This window comes from Diplotaxodon limnothrissa, linkage group LG10 (genome assembly GCF_057381915.1).
Source record: "Diplotaxodon limnothrissa isolate DT_005_m linkage group LG10, D_limnothrissa_male_GT1.1, whole genome shotgun sequence".
Taxonomy (NCBI): Eukaryota; Metazoa; Chordata; class Actinopteri; order Cichliformes; family Cichlidae; genus Diplotaxodon; species Diplotaxodon limnothrissa.
The window spans coordinates 2,688,776-2,711,026 of NC_140605.1; the positions used below are offsets into that span (position 1 = coordinate 2,688,776).

The following is a 22,251-nucleotide window of genomic DNA, read 5'->3' on the forward strand; positions in this document are numbered from 1 at the left end:
TTATCTATCAAAAGATCGTGATTTATCAAATCAAATGCAGCACTAAAATCCAAAAATACCACCCCGGCCAAATTCCCATTATCTAGATATTTGTACCAGTTATCTGTCATGTGACTGAGAGCTGAGCTGGTGGAATAACCAGGTTTGTAGGCATGTTGAAACTGAGCGAGTAACTGATTTTCTGTTAGGTAATGTTGAATTTGTTCATAGACAATCCTCTCCATAATTTTACTTAGAACGGGGAGCAGACTAATAGATCTGCTATTGACACCATTAAAAACGTCATTCTTGTTTTTAGGGATGGGAATTATTTTCGATTCTTTCCACTGCAATGGAAATAAGCTGCATGCCAAAGATCTATTACATATGGGACATATAGGAAGGGACACAAACTTGCAGTTTGCTGTCTGTGTTATCAGAGCCGGAGGATGTATCGTCAGGAAGTGATATCAATAAGCGCTCTACCATCTCCACACTCACTGCCTCAAACTTAAATTGGCATTGCTTATTATTCACGATAACATCCTGTATAAGACGACGTGATAAGGTGGGATCGCCTCTGCTCATATTAGATTTTAAATTTGTTATTTTATTGCTGTAATAATTCACAAAATAATTGTCCTTAGCTTTACTTATAAACGTTCCACCCGTGTAGATGTGAGACACCACCAGAGCAAGATCTCTACCCATTATATTATTTAAAACTTTCCACACCTTCTTGCTGTCCTTACTGGCCTCCTTGAGCTTAAGTTGATAATATTCTTTCTTCTTGTGCCTATTCAGTTTAGTTACTTGATTTCTTAACTCGCGATATCTTGCCCACTCTTGTGGGTTGATCCCTTCTATTTCCTCACACTGCTCTGTCTGCAGCTTCCACCTCTGTCAGTGTTTTTTTTGGCTTGGTGCACTCACATGCACATGATTTATTATTATTACGTACTATAACATGACTCATCAGACATGGTGCACTATTGTAGTCCCCACCCCCAATGGCATATAAGGATGTATGCTTAGTTTCTGGAGCTGTTTGATGATGAAGTGAGATGAAGGGTGGTGTTCACCTTTGCTCATCTAACATATATATATATATATATATATATATATATATATATATATATATATATATATATATATAAAAAAAAATGTCTTCAAACAGCAGTTGTGCATGTCCACTGCAAACACCCACAGTGTCGAGATCTGGCCCAGCTCTCTCCGGCTCTCCTTTCTGGCCCGGCGCAGCGTGTCTTTGTTAATGCTGTGTGTTAATGGAAATTGATGAGGGCGGCTTCACAGAGAGCTTGCTGATCTTGATAAATGGCGGTAATTTGTCAGCAGATTCATAGTGTGCTTTTTCGGCCTGGCTCCAGCACCCTTCGCTTGTGTGAGTAACATGTTGATGTGAGCTAGCCAACACAACACATCTCATATGGTGAGATGAAGAGGGAGCAAACAGATCATCAATCAGCAAACGCCTGTCTCTTTCAGTGAGGCTGTGATAGAGGGCAGGCCACATCCTACAAAGAGCAAGGCCCCTGTGTGGGTAGAAAAAAAATGTGACAGCTGTTCAACAAAGCCCCCCCTTTATGTAGAGACTATTAATAAAGGTTCAGATATTCTTTGACCCCCCAAGTATGCTTGTCTGTCCTGGCAGAGCTTGTAAGTGGAATAATTATTTGGTAGGACAGGGTGGAAGCTTGTAGCTTGGTTTTAATTTTGATATCACCAACTCATGATTCTAATTGTTTTGCAGTTTAAACTTGTGTCACACCGAAGTAGTGTGAAGTGAGAGTGTGCACGTCGTGGTCCCTGCTCTCTGAAACCAGTTTAAAGAGTCATGCACTTGTAAACCCTGCTGGCCTTATGATGATGTGACACATGGTAAACATGGTTCTTGGAGCAGAACTTTTCACAGGTTAGCATAATGTCTCAAACGCCCAAAGCCTAAAAGGGAGGCTTCTCTTCTTCTTGGTGGTCAGAGCCACATGTTGTCTCCTGACTTCCTTGCGTATGCTCGTACGTGGACTACATGTACGTACGGTGTGTGTCAACGGAAGCCGTGCACAGTGTTGCTGAACTCAATGGGGGGAGGGGCTTCGTGCCTTCAGAGACTGTTGAGGTGCTAATGCTTTCCTGCAGGCAGCCCCTGAGGTCAGCAAGCCTGCTGGTTGTTTCATTCCTCTGGAGCAACACGACCAATCGTTATTTCAGATATGCTGCGTGTGTCATTTTGTTTCAGTTATTTACCTCACTGCCTGTCCTCCGAAACACATCTTTCAGCCTGAGATTGCTTCCTCCAGAGATCCATGTTTCCAGTTTGTCTGCTGTTCCTGACGCTGCCCATTACTCGTCCGATTTTCTCTCACTGTCTGCAGCGTTACAGCCCCTCTGGTGTGTGCCTAGCATTGCAGGCTTTTATCTCAGCTTGTTGACGTAAGGATTACTCCTTCCACATGTACAGTACTAAGCTATAGTCTCTCTTTCTGTTTCCTGGCTTCTTAAACAAAAGAGTGCAAGCTTTGACTAACAGCGTTCGGACGTTTTAAAAAAGAAAAAGGCTAATTACACCAGCCTAAGTGAGCATAACTAATAATTTGACACTTTTAGAGTAAGACCAGCGTAAGGAGCCTACACTTGTGACTCATCACGGCAATCCAGCCTTCCAGAGTTGTCTAAATGCTTGACCCCTTTTTGACCCTTTCAAGACTAAACATATCTTTCCTCGAGATCTCTCTGGCTTCCCTGCATCTTTGTTGTAGCTCGTGTAAACATGGCTTATAGCAACAGATCCCCACAAAAACACCAGCCCGGAGCAGGAGAAGCACATACACGGGCTCGCCAAAGAAACTTCTCAGCAGTAATCTTATCTTTCAGTCCATGTGGATGGAGACAATGGAGAGGTGATGTGAATAGCAAGTAGTTAAATGTGTTGACATTCTTTCGCTGTGAGATATAGGCAGCGGCGAGAAGAGTTGTTTGCTGTGATTTTCCTACGTTGTGTTCTCTGTATTGTCCCTGGCAGAGGTGTGTAGTGGGATCTTACCCTCCATTTGTTGTTTTCAATGGGTTAATTGGGCGGCCCTGTTCACCCTGTGCTGGTTGCTAGAAATGAATGCAGCACAGTCGTTAATCTGTGGGCTTGTTTCCTTTGATCCAGGATTGTTTGACAAATGCATTGGGTATACTTACATGGGATAAACAGGTGGAAGTCTGGGCAGGCCACACAGTGAGTACTCCTTTACAGTCAGTGTAAAGCAGAAAGAAATGTGTTTGTCACACCACAGAAACGTGTTATCAACCACCCAGCCAAACACCCAAATATTTTTAAAAATTACAAAGTGTGAGGAAAAAATAGGTGATTTAAAAAAATGTAAATTGTGAGAGAGAGAAAAGCCTGCTGAGAGGGTGCTGACTGACAGCTCTCACATAATCGACTGGATTCCCCCTGCAGGAGACTTTGAGGAGTTGCCCTCGGCGTAGATTTAATTGAACCACACAGGAAAGGAAACGAATCACAACATACATTTAGTCACTTTACATCTGTTTCTCCTTCTTGTGCCAGACTCCACTGTGGTCTCGTGTACCCGAAGGAAAGGAACCCTCTAGAGTCTGAGGTGTTGCTCTTGGGTTTTTTGCACGGCGTGACCATTTGTTGGCACATCCACTCCTGGGAAGGCATTGTGTTAACATACACTCCCACACTCAAACTGCCAAAACCTCTGCTTTTATGGGAGTAGGCACACTTAATTATCAATTAACCGAGTGGATTTGATTAGCAGCACCTTGCTACTTCTCTCCCCTCTTAATTCCAGCGGGAGCAGTAAGGACGTACTACATTTTTCACAAACTGCTTCTGCGTAGTTTTTGTTAAATAAAGAATGACATGTTGTAAAATAATGTTGTTGTTCATCTGAGGTTGAATTTGTAATTTTAAGACCTATTTGTGCTCCGGTCATTTTGTTTTAGTGTTTCCTGATGAACGAAACCTGAAAGAATCAAGAGCAGCTCTACTACTTGATATTGTAAGAAACTGAAAGATCGCCTGCACATGCAAATGATAGAAAAGATTCAGCTAACTACAGCCACTGCATAGTGATGTCCTCTTTTCGAGTCGTCTGCCCGAGTAACAGAGCAGCACAAGGCCACCCTTGAAGTTTAGCTCTCACGTTCTTTCAGATGAGAAACGACATGTTCCCAGGTGCCTTCTTGTTTGTAAGCCAGATGACACATCTGTATTTGCTGATTCGTTCTCAGTCCTCATTTACAAAACTGCAGATTCAGGACTACATCATGGCTGCAAATGTTTATTTCAATATAATCAGCAAAGGTAAATGAACAGAAAACAAAAGCTGCGTTGCACGGAGGCAGCCCCTCCCCTCCAGTTTCCTTCCTGTTATCAAAAAATACTTAGCATTTATTGAATTTATTCTGTAAACCTTTACCCAGAGTTTCCAACAGTGCCTTCTTTTTTATCAAAAAAATCTGGGTGCGAGTTTCATGCGACACCTCATCGTATCTAGAATCCAAGGAGCAGATGCTGTTGTTTGTCCGATGTTTATCATTACGAAGGGTTGAGCGCAGAGCCTCAGTCATAACTTCCTGCGTGTCCACAGCAGAGTTGTCAGGCATGAAAACAATGGCCACATGAGCTGGTGTTTGCTGGACAGTTACTCGGATCTTAAAGAGACCCACTGAGAGCGTACAGCGTGAACACCCCCTGCCTCCCCTCTGCTGCAGTGATTGCTGTGCTTCAGACCGAGGCTCATGGAGAGATAACGGAGCAGACATGCGTGAAAAGGAGAGAGGAGATAACAGCTCTCACCTGAGGGAACGCACTGCTATCACCTAAACAGATGAAGCTTTCAAAACAGATTCATCCTGATCTTTCAAAAGATTATCAACAACTCTTATCACTGTCACCTCAGACAGATTAAAAAAAATCTAAGAGGTGTGGTTCCCCTGCAGGACAGCTACTTACAGCTCTATCTACATCATTATAGAAGCGTTTTTGTTGTTGTTTTGGTTCTTGAAGAAGTATATTTTCATTACAAAAAGCCTCCCCGGTCTGAAATTATTATGCTTTATTCCTCATTTAGATGAAGAGACCTAGTGTCATTATTTCATGTGTAAGGCACTTGAACAGCATTTTCTATTTTTGTTTTCTTTTGTCTTTGAGCCAGAAGTTGCCTTATATGGATAAAAGGTTGCAGTGCTGATTTATCAGCTAATACTAGCAAGCTGCATTACTCCATCGTGTGTGTGCGCAATACTCAGACACACCTAACAGCTGATAAGAACTTAAGTTACAGTCTATTAAAACACAAAAATTTCACTCACCGAGAATGAAGCCCAAACCTCTTGGATGGTCTGTCCCGCACATTAAGCCATAATATTATTTAGATAAAAATACCATAAAAGAGACCAGCAACACACCCACAGTGACACTCGGTGACTCAAAGTACTGGATGAGGCCTGGATGCTGATTGGTTCCAACTGCCTATCCTGGGATACCTACCGTTCTGTGCAGCCACGCCCCTAAGTCCATTTTCTAGGACAGAGTTGCACTAAAAGCTGCACAAGGGGGCAAAAACAGTTCTTGCTACCAGGCCGTAAAACAGCTTTTTGAGTTGGTTGTTGTAACATTAGTAACATTGTTGTAACATCAACTCCCTTTTTTTGGAATCAGCTTAGAGGCCAGCGATTGCTAACATGAGAGCTGACAATCGATGCACTGCTCTTGGTGCACAAATCAAATAAAGGGAGTTGATGAGCTCTTTGTTACAATATATGACCCAAGTACTGGATCCCTACATCAAACCCAACCATGCTGGACGGCTTCTAAGAGTGAGGCAAACCGTATGCAATTTCATTTTTAAGGGTCACTTTGTGTGCATGGAAATAGAACTGTAACCATTATAGTCCAATCATAGCTTATGGCGTATGAACGCCACTGACACATTTTGCATGAAGCAGATGATTTAACACCAGAGTGACAGTTGGATTGCTAGCTGCCAGTTCCCACCATGTGGGATTTTCGTCTGTTGATGAGTTGTTGAGTCCCAGGGGTTGTGCTGAGGGGGTTTTTGTCTGTCTTTGTGCGACTTGACGAAAACATTCTCCGAAGCTAAATGCTTCTGTGATCGATGGTCTAAATAATGTGCTTGCTTGTCATTTGTATACTGATGTTGCTGTTTCCTATTTCAGTGATGACAGCGACATGGAATTTGGACGTGGGCCTCCATCTTTGTGGTTTTAGTTAATTAGTGGGGCTGCTGAGGTTTCTCTCTGCTCTCTGGCACGCTTGGGTTCAGGTCTATTGGAGCCGTTTGATCTCAGGCGGTATTGTTTCCATTATTAGACAATATTAGTGATTAAACTTTTGCGGTCGTATTTCTGTACTTTAGAACTTGACCCGTCTGTTCTCGCTGCTCTTTTTTTATTATTAGGAATGTTCTCAATATTGTTTATGTCCTTATTTAATGGCAGAACTATTCAATAGCTTTTACAGTTTAAGAGACTCAACAATTGGTCTGGAACAAATAAGGTCAACCCAAGTCAGAAAAAGAAACGGGGAGGGATGACAAACACACTGCACAATGAGTCTTCCCCACATGGGGACGATCATTATTCTTATTGTGCCCTACAAACAGTCGGTGTAAACATCCAAGCTAAAAAGAATGATTTGCTGGTGTAATCATAACTGACTCTCAACTTTTAGCCAGCCCATCAATTTAATGGTCTGCTGGAAACTCCGTTTCAGCGCTGAGTTGTTCTTGTGGTCTGATGTGTGGTTAAGATGATGTGGATGATGACTTTGTGTTCTACTCCCTCGGCAGGCTTCACACAGCCCAGAGAGCCATCAAACAGACCCAAGTCACAGTGCAGAAGATCGGGAAGGAGATCGAGGAGAAGCTAAGGACGACGGCGGCCTGCACAGAGCGGGTGAGCGTGGTCGCCCCTCGGCAACAAATTCCAGCTCATCAGCGACTGGTTTAGATGTTTTCAGTAGCTTGAAAGTTGGTGTGAAGTTTGTTTTCAGAGGAGGTACCATGTATAACACCACAACTGATGTGATCAGCGATAACGGAGTTTCTGGCCTCCACCAATAATAAACATCAGAATCGTGCTTGATACTTACAAGGATTTAAGAGCTTGTCTCACACAAAGCTCCAAATGTAATTGTAACGTAAAGAAATGTGAGATCTGAAAATCCATCGATTGTGATTGTTTTGATAGCTCAGCTCCTCAGTGATGATGCCTGCGCCAAAATGCCTTGTTTATGTTTCCACCTCCTGTAATGTGCTCAAATACGCTAAAGAAGCGTGTTTAACATATTTGGAATTGTCAGGCGCACAGCTGTGAAAACGCAGTACCGATCCCAGGTCTGACATTGTGTTTACTGTAAAAATTCACTTCAAAAGCATCCCCTCTCTTCTGGTGTTATACAAGCCCGGAGGCAATGATACTTTAGTATTTTTGTCCCCCAGGTAGGCGGCACAAAAAAGCATTTTCACTCACCATGCACGGTACAATTGTGGACAACTGGGCTGCTTTTGTGTCCAGTCCAACTGGACTCTGAGAGTGTGTATGTGTGCTGGTAGAAGATTTAAGCGATCTGAATGTCTGCTTAGTGAGCCTCTTTATACAGCTGTTACAGCTGTTGCTTTCTATCTTGCTGCTCCTCATGAGTTTTTGATATCCCTGATTTTTTTTTTTTTTTGTTCCTTTCCTTAGGCCTTCACCCTACTTATTAAGGCAGCCCCCTACTATAGCCTCAGCTTTCCCACAAAAACATCGAGGCTCCATTCTTTTCGCCACAAAGGATCCCTTTCAAGAACTTTTCTCTGATATTTCCCTCTCAGTGAAACATTCCTCAAACCCCTTTTCAGAGTTCAAATCTGCCAATAAATCACATAATCCTCATCTTCTACCTTTCTGTAAAAGCCCCCCCCCCCATCTTGGAGTGAGTGGAGCATTGTGTGATTCTTCTAAGGGCTTCCCACTTTGGAGAGCTCTGTACCATCTTTCTGTATGCGTCATGGTGAACATGCATCAAAGGGCGATGGAGTGGAGGCCACCTAGCCGAGCACATGCCCCTTTCACCCTCTCACCCACACTCTGCCATTAATCTGCTCAGTTATAACACGCTCCCACCCCCCCACCCCCACGCCTGCTGCTTATTTACTCAGCTGACCCACTGCTGTTTGATGTTCAGTAGACATCAGACAGACCCTGCTGGTTAGGTACAGTCTTTCTCCCTCTCTGTCTCGCACACACACTCACACATCACAGCAACCCACTTGTTAATTCTGGTGCTCAGTGAAAGTGTAGGAGGCTCGTGGTTCGTGCCAAAGCCAGTTGTGGTTAACATGCAAGTGTCAGGGTGCGACACACTGGACAGATAGAGGCTCTATCAGTCATCTCTTTCCCCGTGTTTTCTCCACGGTACCCACAGGAAGAAAAAAATCTGTATCATATCTGTTTTTGCTCTGATCCAGGCTGCGATCTCTTATCTAAGCGAATGTGTGTGAGATGCCAAAGTCCCCGCTCCTCCCTCCCTAATCTTACATCATTATCAGTTCCCTGTTTGTGTCTTCCATCTCCTTATTACAAGTGTGTATGTGTATAGTTTTTTTTCTGTCTCAGCAACTGTGCTGCCCTCCTGAATCCCCCTAAATCCGTCTTCCTGTTTTGAATGGATCATTTTTCGTTGAGTGGTTTTGTCAGTCGCTGCTCTCTCCCCTTCATCTACTGTGCAAGTGCATCCATCAACCCCTGTTTCTGTTCCTTATTAGATGATTAGGGTGAGCCCACTTCACACTCCTCTTTACCAGATAGAGAAATGAAGATGATGAAGGGACGCCGCTCGGAGAGGCTTAGATTACGACTAATGACCTGCGCTCTGATGGCGCTGGTGGGCAGGGATGTGGGGTGGAGAGGCGCCTCCTGGCAGGAGTTTTAATTCGGGGCGGTCACTCATCTCGAGTCGCTGGGCTTTATTGTGGTCTTTTGCTTCGGGTTATGTTTGAGGGTTTGTGTCCGTCTTCCTGTTTGCATGTTCTGAGACTTTCATGTGGCGTCTTACTCTTTAGCCTTTCTTACATTTTAATTGATGAACAAACCCACAGCTACAACTTCACATTCACGTTCTCCCAGCCGAATCCATGCACAAGCAATTTCCTCCAAATGTTGAGCGTACATATTTCTAACTTCCACTGCTGCCACTCATAACACATTCTTTCCTGAGACAACACTCAGATAATGTCACTGTCTGCATCAGTTTAAGAATGGCTTTGTGTTGACACCTGCATGACTACAAATCTGCTCAGGTTGCTGTTGGAGACAGCTGTTTCCTCAGCTTCCAGATAACTGTCCTGGCTCTATTTTATTCTCTTTTTCTATGTAATATCGCAGTAATAAAGCAATATCATATGGCAGAGGAAAGTTACGCAAACAGTCGAGAAATCAAAACACAGTATTAAAATAAACTGTGTAAAATTAAGTAAATATACATATATTTTCATTTTTCTCATTTTAATTAAAGTGTACTTGGATTCCATCCACCCAACCAGCCATGTTTGTGATTCAGTCATTGTTGAGCTGTATATTGTTACCAGTCTGTTACTGGGATCAGTTCAGTTTATTAGGTAGTAATTTTCATCCAGAAGCTCAGGCGTCAGGCTACAGACATAGCTTCAAACCTTTAGTTTGACAGGGATAGCTGTTTAGAAGAAAATGGTTTGCTTGAGACAGAGGATGCACTCAGGGGCCGAACGGAGTCCCAGTATTAGATGAATTAAGTTAAACTGGGAGTCATGGAAAGCTATGACTTTCCATGACTCCAAGTGGGAAATATTAAACGAATAAATAAGAATTAGTTGACGTTTGTTATTTTCACAGTATATCCTGCCTTTCTCCCATCACCCACAAACGCTTCCGGCAGATGGCCGCCCAGCTCCGAGCCTGGTTCTGCCGAGGGCTGCTTCTTCCTGTTGAAAGGGAGTTTTTCCTTCCCACTGTTACCAGTTGCTTGCTCACAGACTGGTTGTTGGGTTTTCTCTGTATTGTTGCAGGGTAGGTTTACATCCAAATATGTAAAGCACCTTGAGGCAACCGTTGTTGGGGTTTGTTGCTGTATAAACAAGATTGAATGTTTTCACTTTCACAGGTGAGTCAGGTTGCTGTCAATCAGTCACAGTCTGTGCACAGCTATGCAAACATGAGAAATAGGCCTTAGCAGCCACAATAAGTGAAAACACCTGTTTGTCTCTGTGTGTATAGACCTGTGAAGTTGGGTTTAGTAGGAGACAGAAGGAAATTGGAACAAACCAAAAACATGCTCGGGCCATTGTTTAAATGAAATAAATGGTAAGAGACATATTACAAAACACACCTTCTTTCCCAGCTGTAACGATTTAAAAAGGAACAAATGACTGCATACGAGGACAGATGTGTTATGTAGATGATTTGTAAATTATATGCTCTATGTGAGAGGCCTGAAAGGGAGAAGACTTTATTCACTGTGGTTCTGGTGCAGGTTCGGCACCCGGCCTCATCTGCTCACCTCAGACCAGCTGTTTGAACGTGGAACTCAGTACTACTTACCTTGGAGCCGGCCGTTCCCATGACTTGGGCTCATTAGTAAACATTAACGATGATTCCAGGGCTCAGTAAGACGTTTTGAACACGCAAATCTTCCTTTCTGTGTTATCATTAGCTGTTGACAGTGCTTTCTGTTATTGCTAACAGTGAGCATTGGCTCAGTGGTTGTGCATTAAATCAGCGCGATATGGGATCAGCCTAAAAAACAGTGTTTGTTTTTGTGGGAGCTAGTAGGAATCTTGGGGTCTTTATAAAAGGTTGCTGTGACCACATGCTAAATATTTTCTTTCACTGTCTTTTTCTCTTTCCTTTCTGCCGCTTTGTGTGAGCAGAAGAAGGAGCGCGAGTGCATGCAGCTGCGTATAGCGGTCCTTCACAGTGAGCTGGAGCGGCAGAGGAAGGCACTCGGGAGGGAGAGAGACCTGCGACAGAAAGAGAGGGCACTGCTGCAGAAGAAAGGTAAACGGAATAGGTGGACATGCTGCATATGCACCTGGGGAAAGTGTTAACACCACACCACCATGCATAAATCACCTTTTAATATTGTTTGATGCTATTGTGTGCACCGTTTAGTGCTTGCTTGCAGTAACTAGTGGGTGAAAACATGAACACACGAGCAATAAGAAAAATTAAAGGCTCAGTTTGGTCTTATATAAAAGTAACTTCAAATGATCGGTTATTCCCTCTGCAACTCATTTTGCTGTCTCCAGTGGTGCTGCGTCACTCAGATCCTGCTTGTGGAAGAAGACTTAATATAATGGTAAAAACATGTGCTGCCAATTCCAACGAAATCCCCAAATCTTTTCATGATAATCCACAGAAGGCTCTGCTGCAGCTACCAGTTGTAACGAGAACAGAATATAAAAGTAGTTCTGACAGTTTGACTATTTTGTGTAAATTGTGGTAAGCACAGGTCTAACCAGGACGGTTTGCATGTTCATTTAGAACAATAGTGAGTTTGCTTTGGCTCACTCATGTAATAGCTGGGAGATGTTAGCCTGTCACTTATGTAGTGCAATTGGCACATTCAAACATATGAATTCACATCCACAATGCAAAAAGCAAACAACAAAATAACAAGAATTTGGAAATACTGTAGCTGAACAGACAGATGGTTGTCTTTATTAGAAAATCCGCTGCTTGAATGTTAGTCTTATATTTGGCCAAATGCATTAATATAAAGTTGTTGATCAGTATATAGATGTCAGTGTTTTTCTAAAAATACATTTTGGTATCAAAAATCCAGCATTGGTCACACACAGCTTATGGAAATAAATTGCACATAATTTGCATTTCTTTAATAAAACGAATTACACCAATCCTTCCAAATGTGTTCTTTCAGTAATGTGACAGTTTTAGTTGTTGTTGAAAGAGAGAAAGTGAAGCTTGTTACCAAACTAATGGATTTTACACCCATGATTCCATAAATTCAGGTCCTGAAACGGTGTTAATAATTTGTCTTACACATCTATAGAGAAATCTGCTCTTTTTAACGGCTCGGTCAAGGTTCCCATGTTGTCAGAGCAGCAGGCAGATCATTTTAGTATATTCCACAATGTGGTCTTGGTCCAGTCAGAAGATGGAGTTTCTTAACACAAGCAGATCTGCAGTACACAGATACTTCCTGCAGTTTGTGATAAAGCAGAAGTGTTTGTGCAGTTGTCACTTAGTTAACCCTATGAAGTTTCCATCTTAGAGATGGATATATCCATCTATATATCTATAGTCACATGTTCTGATGCAATAAGCCCAGTGCAACTTTTCACAATGAATTGACAGGATGTATCTTGATTTCTGTGTCCTTTAAGATCAGCTCGCTCTTTGGCAAAGACAGATCACTGAATCACCGATCTGAGGAAGTGATTAGCGTGAAGTCTGCACTCATACATACGCTGTCACATAATAAAAGAGCTCTAAGAGCGCTTCAGGGAGAGGTTGCCTTTGTGACACGATTCTGAAAAATGACCATTAATTCTCTTCCTCTTTGTCTGTCACCACTCTGTCTGCAGCCAAACGAACTCACGGCTCTGCTGCCTCGCAGCTCTATAGAGGCCTTTTTCCAGACGGGACAGGTGCTTATTAAAAAATAGAAGGAAAATTCCTTTAGCTGGTTAAAAAGAGAGGGGAAAATCTGGTCTTTTAGGATAAATTGAAATGCTATATGTAAAGACAGCCAGGCTGAAGTCTTGTTGCTTTTCCCAGACTCATAAGTCAAAATCCAAAAGCCATATGCTGCTGAGCTGTACTTCCAGCTTGTTGTTTAACTCCTCTAATCAGCCAGCAGACATTCATTTGTTTCAAGATTGGAAAAAAGTGTGCATTAATTACAGGACAGGATACTGTTGGAGACAGGTGTTTACAGTGCTTCGTACAGCAGCTGATTTTCTGTCTGATTATATTTGGATTGGCACCACAGTGTGTTTGTTTCATATGATCTCGTCTTTCACTTTTGAAACGCATATGATTCTATCAATCGCAGGCTAAATTTCACTTAGAAATTTCCCCGAGAAGCCCGTGAGAAATGGACAGATTTGAGCCAAAAATGGTTCCTGTTCAGCAAAATCACAAGAGCGTGCGACTGAGCGGCGATCTCATATGCCACTGTTGTTTTAATCAGAAGCAAGTGTTTCATTTGTTGAGCTTTCACACATTCCAGTGCTTATAAGTTGCAGGTTTACCTTCAAATTTTATTGACAGTTTTACAGCGAGTGTAAGTATGTTGCTATGAAATATGTCCCCCGTGGGCACCACAGATGGGCTGGTAAGCTCCATTCTTCGTCACGCTCTTTAGGACCTCATCCGTACCTGGCCGTGTGGTCTCGTTGTCTCCCACACGTTCACAGGGCCCATTAGCAAATAGCTCTTATCAACCTGTTGTTCCCACCGAATGGGCCTCCCTAACAAAACAGCAGGTGCAGAAAACCCAAACGTAGAGAAGGTGTTGCTTTTTTTCTCTCGTGTGTTGAACTTGTGAGAAACCAGATAAAACGACTCGAGTGTTGAACTATTAGAATCTTCCTTTAGACTTGCTAGAGCCTGTTTGGTGTAACGCTGATGCTGATAGTTTAACCAGCTGATTAATGTAATTCCAGGGAAATCAGAGCAGGAAAGTAAAAGTTTGTTTTTCTGTGCGTGGGAACGCGCACACGCCATGTCACATGTCAGCATGATCACTTTCCCCCCCATTTTTTTTTTAAGTTATGAATTGAAAGTAAGTCATCACTTTGGTTTCTGTGGGGTCACACTCTTGTCACAATTTCCGCCTGTCTAATTTCCCTCCTCCCACCTTGAGCAGATGACATAAATCAGGCCTGTGAGCAGCGTTTATTGTACTTGGTAACAGTAGTTATTCTCACGCTCTGCCACACAGCCAGGGCTCCTGACCAATAAATGTCAGCGGTTGGGTTTCTCCAGGTTTTGTGAAGGTATGTTGTGTGGAGGTATTTGTCACCTCAGTGAAAAAGGTCTCATATTGAAGCGATCATCATTAGAGCTCTTTTAGCAGCAGCTCCGCTTTACACATTTACTTCAACCAGCTGGCTGCCATCTTGAGTCAGGGTAAAGGTTGACAGGTACTGGAGTCAGACACTGCTTAACAGGCCAACCGTCTGCCTTTTTATACTTACTGACCCCTCTGACATTTCTATGTCGAGGTCAGAAATTTCTTATATTTTGTCCTAATAATTGATATTTTTCCACTGAGCTTTTCATGTGCGTTAAATGCTGGTATAAAAACCAAGCTTATTTACAGTGTATATTAGATTAATGCACCTTTTTAAATCATTTCATTGAGAACTTTGCATGCACCTTCTGACTAGCTTTGACCTGCACTTTCAAAGTATTTCTGTACCGTGGGTGCCAAGCGCCCGGTATTTCAGGAGCCACAGACAGCCCAATTTGATGGTGGGAAGTAATATATAACCATCCATATAGTAAAGGAGATCAAAGAAGCTGCGTTTTGCTGCTTGTCACTAGAGTTGACCTCACATGTTAGTTTTACGCTGTGTCCCCTTTCTCGTGCAACCAGAGGATCCTTATTTTTGTAAGGCATACCACAACAGCGTCACGTGATAAAGCCACTTGTAGCTTCTGTGCATTAGTTGATGGTGACTGATCCTGAATGCCACTGACGCATGTTTACACGGATCAGAGGATCGCTTTTGTTGTCCAGGCTTTACCCAGTGCAGGAACACAGTTCTTTCGTGGTACTGTACTCACAAATGGTCAGGCCAGTCTCAATAAGTCTTCTGTCTGATTTACAGGAGGAAATTGTCCAGAGGGGACTCGTCTGTCCAGTGTCAGAATAGTTATTTTTAGAGTACTTTTTTTGGTTTTTATTCCACGTTTAATATGGAAGATGGTGTAGTGAGAGACCAGTGGACAGAACGATGCATATTCTCTGCTGTGTCTTCACTGTATATTGTCTTTCCATACCGTGGAACAGATTAGTGGGATGAAAGCACGAGACGATGGATGGACAGAGCAGATAGGACAGAAGTGGGCATTACATGAAAGCAGCAGTAGAAGACCGTGGAATCTGGGTTACAGTGTTTTCGTGTGATCTCTCACAGCAGAGCGATGGCCTGTGATCTCTGTCTTACGCTATCTGCCTTTCTTCCTAATCTGATGAAGTACCTGTATTTTCTCCTTTGCTCTGTCTGCACTATGCCCTCTCACCTCATACCCTTATGATGTCAGTTGGACAATCATGGATATGAGTGGAAATATGCGATCAAAGCAATCCTGTTATCCACCTGATCGCACGTGCTTTGATAAGCTTTATTACTCCAAACTCTCACTTGTGCTCGCTGCTCTTTGCTGACTTATTTAGATTCAAATTTCAGCAAGAGGGCAACAGTCTTTTTTCACACATGAGCGTTGTGAGGGATTTTCCTGTCTACTCGCAATAACAGTGCATTTAAAAACAATTGTATGGGAGAATATTTAGACATGTGCTACGTTGTTTCTGTTCATACTGGATATACTGGTGAGGTGCAGGTCTTCTCCTGTTAGAATGCTTAATACAAAACGCACTGATAACAACAATAAAGTAGACAGGTGTCACGTCTGAATCCCACCAGATGCAGCTGTGGTGATGTGGCGCATGTTGGAAGCATGCACTAATTTTTCATAGCATTCATTAATACGCTGACATTTAAAGGAAAAACCTGATTTCTTTCGAACTCTTTAACAGTGGTGTTTTGTTAATGTCACAGTTAGCAGCCCCTCACAGCTTAGGGGCTAAAGAGCCGCAGGTTGGTGACCTCTGGCCTAAGCAGACCCTACGATCAGCTTTGGAGCCATTATCTGCATGTTGTAGCTCTTTACTGTCACCAAGGGGCAGTGTCACAAACATCGGTCTGTGGGTTATTGTTGCTTGTTCTGTTGGTTCTTTAGTCAGCTGCAAGGAGGGGAAAAACCAAAGTAGGCAAAGAACTGAAGTCTGTCTATTCGACTTATGCACAGCTTCATCTTTGTCTGCCTATGTGTTCCTGTTTTTATAGATGGGTCGTATACCCTCTCTGTAAGCAAACGGACACAGCATTAACACATTGACAACTGCACAATAGCACCTATAAGCAGCACAGTCATTTTCTTCTAGACCTTTGCAACCAGGATGTTCGCCCTCTGTTGCTTGTTGGAAAGATTTAACATAACTTCTGCTTTGGTTTCATTTTTTAGATCGGTATGCTGTGCCCATCGTTGTATACAGTCTGTTCTGTATGTTCTGGTGGTTTCATGCAGACACTGAACTAAACTGAATTCAGTACCACTTAAATGTGCTTGACTACATATTTACTGTAAACAAAATGTGTTTCACTTAAATTCTTCTTTCTCTGAAAATGAGTTGCATTTGCCAGAATGTGAATTATTCTAAGCTAGAATGTGTGTTTAATTCTGCAAATGTGTTAAAGATTTAACTCTTTGTTTGATGGCATACATTGAGAGGAACTAGAGTTATAGAAAAACTTCAGAAGGAGCTGCCATCACGGCTTAACCAGTTAGACGAAGCCAAGAATGTTAGACGCGTGTGATTTGAGATCAGCTGTCTGTCCATCTCCTCTTACAGTTAAACAAAACTGCTTCCCACTGAGGAATTAGAAGCAATAAGAGGCTGCTAACCACAGGCAAACCTGAAGAGGAAATTCATGTGAAAGGAGAGGAGCCTTTATGGGAGGACGCGTCGCATCCAATAACAATTTTCCCATCAAAATCCCTTTTTATCTGCATGAAAGGATGCTATTTATTCACACGACTCAGAACGCTGTTGTGAGTACTGTACGGGATACCAGACGAGACACTCCAACGTTTCTCATGTGGTGAAGCCAGAACGTAACGCACAGACTGCTTTGCTAAGTTGATGTGAAATGTTAGATTGATGCACGTCTCTGCAGTTCACCCCGTCACGCAGCAAACAGCGCTGCTTTCCTTTGTAATGATTATTATTCATAATTTGAAAGGGATAAAAATTAAATCGTTCGCTGTGTAAACAAGCCAAAAAAACTGTAAACATTGAGTTCAAGGAAAAAGAATGCAATGCATTTCTACTGCTTTTGTCTACTGCTTATGTGATGCTCTATCCGAGAGACATGCTGTTCGAACCTTTAATTAGCCGTTATCGTTCTGCTTTTTTCACGTGCATACTGTGAGCTTGCCAGTGCTGCGGTAACGCCACTTCCTCACTCTGTATCATCCCGTCACTTTTCTGTCTGATTTTATTCATTTCCCCAACTCTGTATTTACTGTCTGACTAATCCTATAATCTGCATACATATGTCATTAGGTTTTATGTTGTGTCAGAAGGAAATGTTTTGGGCTCATCAAAGCAGCTGTTTGATCTTGCTCGGGTTTAACAGTGGATGGCAGCCAACCAAACACAAGCCCACCTGGCTGGCTGTTCAGATAGACCAGAACAAACGCACACCTAATAATTTACATTTTTCTTTTCTGTCTCTGTCAGAGGATTCGTTTTCTGCTCAGCACGAGCGTCTGAAGGAGGAGAAAGAGTCCTTATCCAAGCTGCAGAAGGAATGCACAGCCAAGAGGTGTGTATCAAACCACAATTAACCGTTTCTGTGTTTGCTGCACAGGAAAACGATTTAAAAGCTTGAACCCCATCAGATGGACACTCTGAATGATGATGCTCAGTGTGTTAGTCACTTGCATTAAATTGAGCTAACAGGTATAAGATTGCACCCTGCACCTTTCAAAACAATGGCCTGTTTTTGTGGCCGCTGCTCCCTGTTTATGTGTTCTCGACCAAGAGTTTGCACATTGTGCTAAAAAGGCGTTTGGCCGGTGTTTGCCTTGGCTTGCGGTGAGACGTGTGTGCAGCGGGCACACATTCTGGATACGTTTTTGTTTATCTGAGAAGTACCTGGCAGTCGCAGAGGGTAAGCCAGAGCCCCAGGAAGGCCAGCAGGGGCCAAGAGACCCAGCAAACAGGAAATTAACACCGACACTTGTATCTGCTTAACATCCATTCCTTGGAAATAACTTGTCGTTTGTTTTTCATGAAAGTGTCTCTTTTCATTTATAGTGTTTAGCGAGGGAATGTTATACTGAGCATACACACTTTTTCTCAGCCTTTCCACGTTTCTGTTTAATATTATTTGAATCTTGTCATGGCTTCGATCCCCAGAAAGTTACAAGTACATTTACTCAATCGTGTTACTCTGAAAATGTGACGTCAGTGTTTTCATGATACTATTTTATAGCTACATAGCTGCATTTTTTTTGAATTCTTCTGTACTAAGACAGGATGTGCGATTTATTAATTTATTTATAGTTAAAGGTTAAACTATTGTGTGACAGCTTTCTTGAGTTAAGAGCACTTTTAATTAAGACATTCCACATTTCCACATGTTGGCAGTTCAGCCGAAGAAATATTTCTTTTCTGAACTCATCAGATGGTTTTGTCCAGAGAAACTCGCAGCAGAGGTCACGTTAATCGCAGTTTTGTAGGAAAAAAGCAGTTAAGCAAAGAGTTACAACACAGCAAACCAACATGACACAACTATATAAGACAACGAAAACTGTTGTGCTCAAAAACAAATCAAACATAGAATAAAAGCCAAAAACATAAAAGCAACACTTAAATGACATGTTGGACCTTCATGAAAGAAAAGTTCATGTTGAAAATCTTTACTGAAAGATCTTTTTGGAGCAGTATATTTATTCCAATTATAAACTACAAGTGCTACTTATTTACTGATACAGTGTAACATTAGTTTCACTGTATCTTGCACAATAACAGCGGAGTTAACAGTTTGCTCATTTAAAGAGAAGATCGATCCCACTTTTATCTAATATGTTCTAATAGTAAAGTCAGCACCCAGTTAACTTATCAGAAAAACAGAAAGAAGTTTTTACTATTGAGAACTAAACTTCTTCTTTCTCTTCCTTCTGTGACGCAGGATTGGTGTATACACAAAGTGTTTAGGTTGGCGTATTTTACGAGTAACTGCTTAAACAAACATGTATTTTTAAATGTACGAATGTTGAATTCATAAATATACACTGGTTATTATGTAATGACATCTTCCAAATTGATGTGTTCTCATAAACTTAGAATGAGTCCATTAAACATACACAGGAGCAGGCGCCGGTTTGTAAAAGACACCATATTGCCTGACTGTCTTGAGACAGGCATGGCATTCATACCCTGATCGCATTTTTATCTATGTGACTAGAGACCAGCCACATGTGTAGTCTGCTAAAGACAGAGCAGGAGAGGACTCGTAGGTGTTGATGGATTACTGAGCGAGAACTTCGGTGATGTCCTCGACGACTCGCCTCGGTATCGCTGTCATTGGTCAGATGTGAGCTTCACTGACTCATCAGTTTGTGTCAGACTCTTTGCACAAACATTTCCAGCCTCGTCCAGAGCAAACAGACGTGGACACGTGTGATAGCTGAGGGATACAGGACTGACAGCCTGCACTCATTACAAACACAGCATGCACAGAAAGTGGTTCGAGCTGTTTGTTCTACAGTGGCCACCGATTATGCACAATCTGCAGTCCAATAGCATCTAGTGGTGAGATTTTACACACATTAATGGAAGAACGTAGAGGTATCTGCATGAAATGCTTTGGTATTATCCACACTGATCCACAAGTAGAGGCATGAGTTTAAAATGCGAACAGACTCACTTAAATGTAAGCATACACATTTAGAGAGTATTCATACAAAGGCATCCAGTCATGTTCATGACTTTTAACTATAAAAGTTCAGGTAACAACATTTTAAATGCAAAAAAATGAAAAGGGGAATCGTGGTAGGTTTCACTTAGCTCCACAGCTTCCTTTAGTTTCAGTCTGTGTCACCTCGGAGCTATACGCATAGGTCAAAGACTAAAACCTGGATAACAGCCATTAAGAATGATTTTTCCTAGTGGCCATAGACAGACCCTGCATTACTAAAAAGGACCTGTAATGACAATTTTGAACAGTACATTGTCACATGAAGAGAGAGGAGAAAACCCCCAGATCATGCTATTTTTGTTCCTTTTTTTTCCAACATTAAACTGCCATATTATACTGCATCTTTTGTCTTGATCCCTTTTATATAGGCAGTAGCTGTCAGGCCTTTAAGGCTTTAATTGGGACCCTGTCCTCCCTCTGATTTTCATCTGTTCCCATCTCTTTAACTGACCTCTGCTCTGTCTCCATCAGAGAGCAGTTCCTCAAGTCCAACGCCCAGCTCACCTTCCGTTGTCGTCAGCTCCTCTCTGAGCTTTCCTACATCTACCCCATCGATGTGGTGAGTTGGGCAACTGCAGAGAAATATCTGGTTACAAATGTAAGACTTTGGTGAAGCACAGATGCTGGAGGGGGTTATATAGTGTGTGCAGCGATTTCCATGTTTATTCCAAAGATAAATTTAGTTTGTATACTAACTGAATGATTTTAGGCCCGTCCCTCTGCCGGCTGATTATGGATCTGTTGCTGATGTCCAGTTGCTCTGTCCTTCATGTGAAAGCTCTTCTTTAAATCCACAGACCAATCAGTCGGATTATGTCATCTGTGGAGTGAAGCTGCCAAACTCGGAAGACTTTCAAGGTAATTGATTATGTGCCTGCCCGCCTATTTAAGTGTTACAGGAGGATAAGTGGTATGCTGTGCAAATGTTTTGTCTTGCATTCGACGCTTGTGGTTAGATGCAGATGTCGTGAAGTGAAGCAATCTAACATTTTACTGAAGGATAAATGAAGGCTGATGATTTCATAGACAGTTATCTATGATATCATAGTTTTGGCTATTGCAGATGGCAATTTTGCAAAAAGCTATTACTGTTAAGGTACCATAACCTTTGTCGTACTGTGCACGAATGCGATAATTGATAGTTTGTCATTTTCATACATAAAGGGCATAATGACATAATTGTAGCCTAAATGAGGGGAGAATAGCTGTAGAAGCTGCAGATGATTGATATTCCCATTCACGCGGTCTGCTCAGTTGAAATCACAGTACACCCACTGCTGCACGTCTCGTCTTGTGCATGACATCAGTGATCAAATTAACAGAGACATGCACAGCCCTTTATAGGTAGACATGCACAAGTAAGCCTCAAAAGAGGAGCACGAACTACGCATGGAGTGCGCCATGTCAAAAGGAGGAAGACTGCTCCATACTGATCTAATTACGATCAGTTATAGAGGGCAATGAGAGTTTCTGCAGGGAATTGTTGATTTGGTCGTTTTGCCCTGATGAGATGCAGCATGGTTAGTTTGCATTCTTGCTGATCTCTTGCTGGTAGCTGTTGGAGCTGTTCACTGCCACCACATTCTAAGAGAGTCTTGTCACAAGATGGTTTTTATCCGGTTCTACCGGAAAAGAGCCACAAAAACCACATGGTATGGTATAAAAGACACATTAGTGAACTGCGGGGCATTAAAAAAGTTGTGTCAGCAGGCACATTCGCACACAATGCTCCCGTTATGAGCTTGGTGGGGAAGGTTGGAGTAAAGGTCGCATCGTATGTGTCGTGACAAATTGGATTTGCAGTCACAGCAAGAGAAATGTGATGACTGTATGACCTCTTAATAGTTGGGGGATGAGAATTGAATGGGTTTCTGAATGCTGAGCTTTGGTCAGGACCACTTGTCCAACACAGGGAACACAACCTCCACTGTCCACGCCGCATTCTCGGGCTCCCCTTCCTCACAGCTGGTGAAACCCAGCAAGCCTCTGAGGCCGTAATTCAGCAACACTAGCCTCGACTCCTCCGCTCCCTGCTGCCGCTCCCCACCTGTTAACATCTTTTACATACACAGTAGAGATGGGCAGCCATTACTTGTTCTCAATTTAAAATTTGACACACAGACCGAATCCTGTTTTCTCTCAGTTTTAGATGATCGATCGGTCCTTTCAGACACATCTACAAAAGTGCGAGCATGAACCACAGCCCTGAAGTCGTCTGTTACCGGTGTGAGGCTAAAGTGAGGCAGATTAAATTTAATACTGATTCAAAAGGAAAACGATGTACTGCATGTGTTGTCAGTCAGGACAGATGGAGAAACATGGACTGCCCACCTCCACTTTACTCATTTCTCTTCATTTCTCTTTAGTCTTCTGCAGTTAGAGGTCTCAGAGTCCAGAGCTGTCTGTGTGTCAAAGCCGGTTTGAAAAAGCCTGCAGGAGAGGAATA

At 42.4% G+C, this 22,251-nt stretch overlaps 1 protein-coding gene across 1 annotated transcript in view; it reads left to right on the forward strand.

Annotated features, from left to right (window-relative positions):
- Window positions 1-22,251, forward strand: part of uvrag (UV radiation resistance associated gene) — a 98,524-nt gene that overhangs the window by 13,352 nt on the left and 62,921 nt on the right. Inside the window, exons 7-11 of the mRNA XM_085364265.1 lie at window positions 6,834-6,939; window positions 10,932-11,058; window positions 17,561-17,645; window positions 20,277-20,364; window positions 20,603-20,663. Coding sequence (XP_085220391.1) covers window positions 6,834-6,939; window positions 10,932-11,058; window positions 17,561-17,645; window positions 20,277-20,364; window positions 20,603-20,663 — 467 coding nt within the window. The remainder of the gene's footprint in view (window positions 1-6,833; window positions 6,940-10,931; window positions 11,059-17,560; window positions 17,646-20,276; window positions 20,365-20,602; window positions 20,664-22,251) is intronic.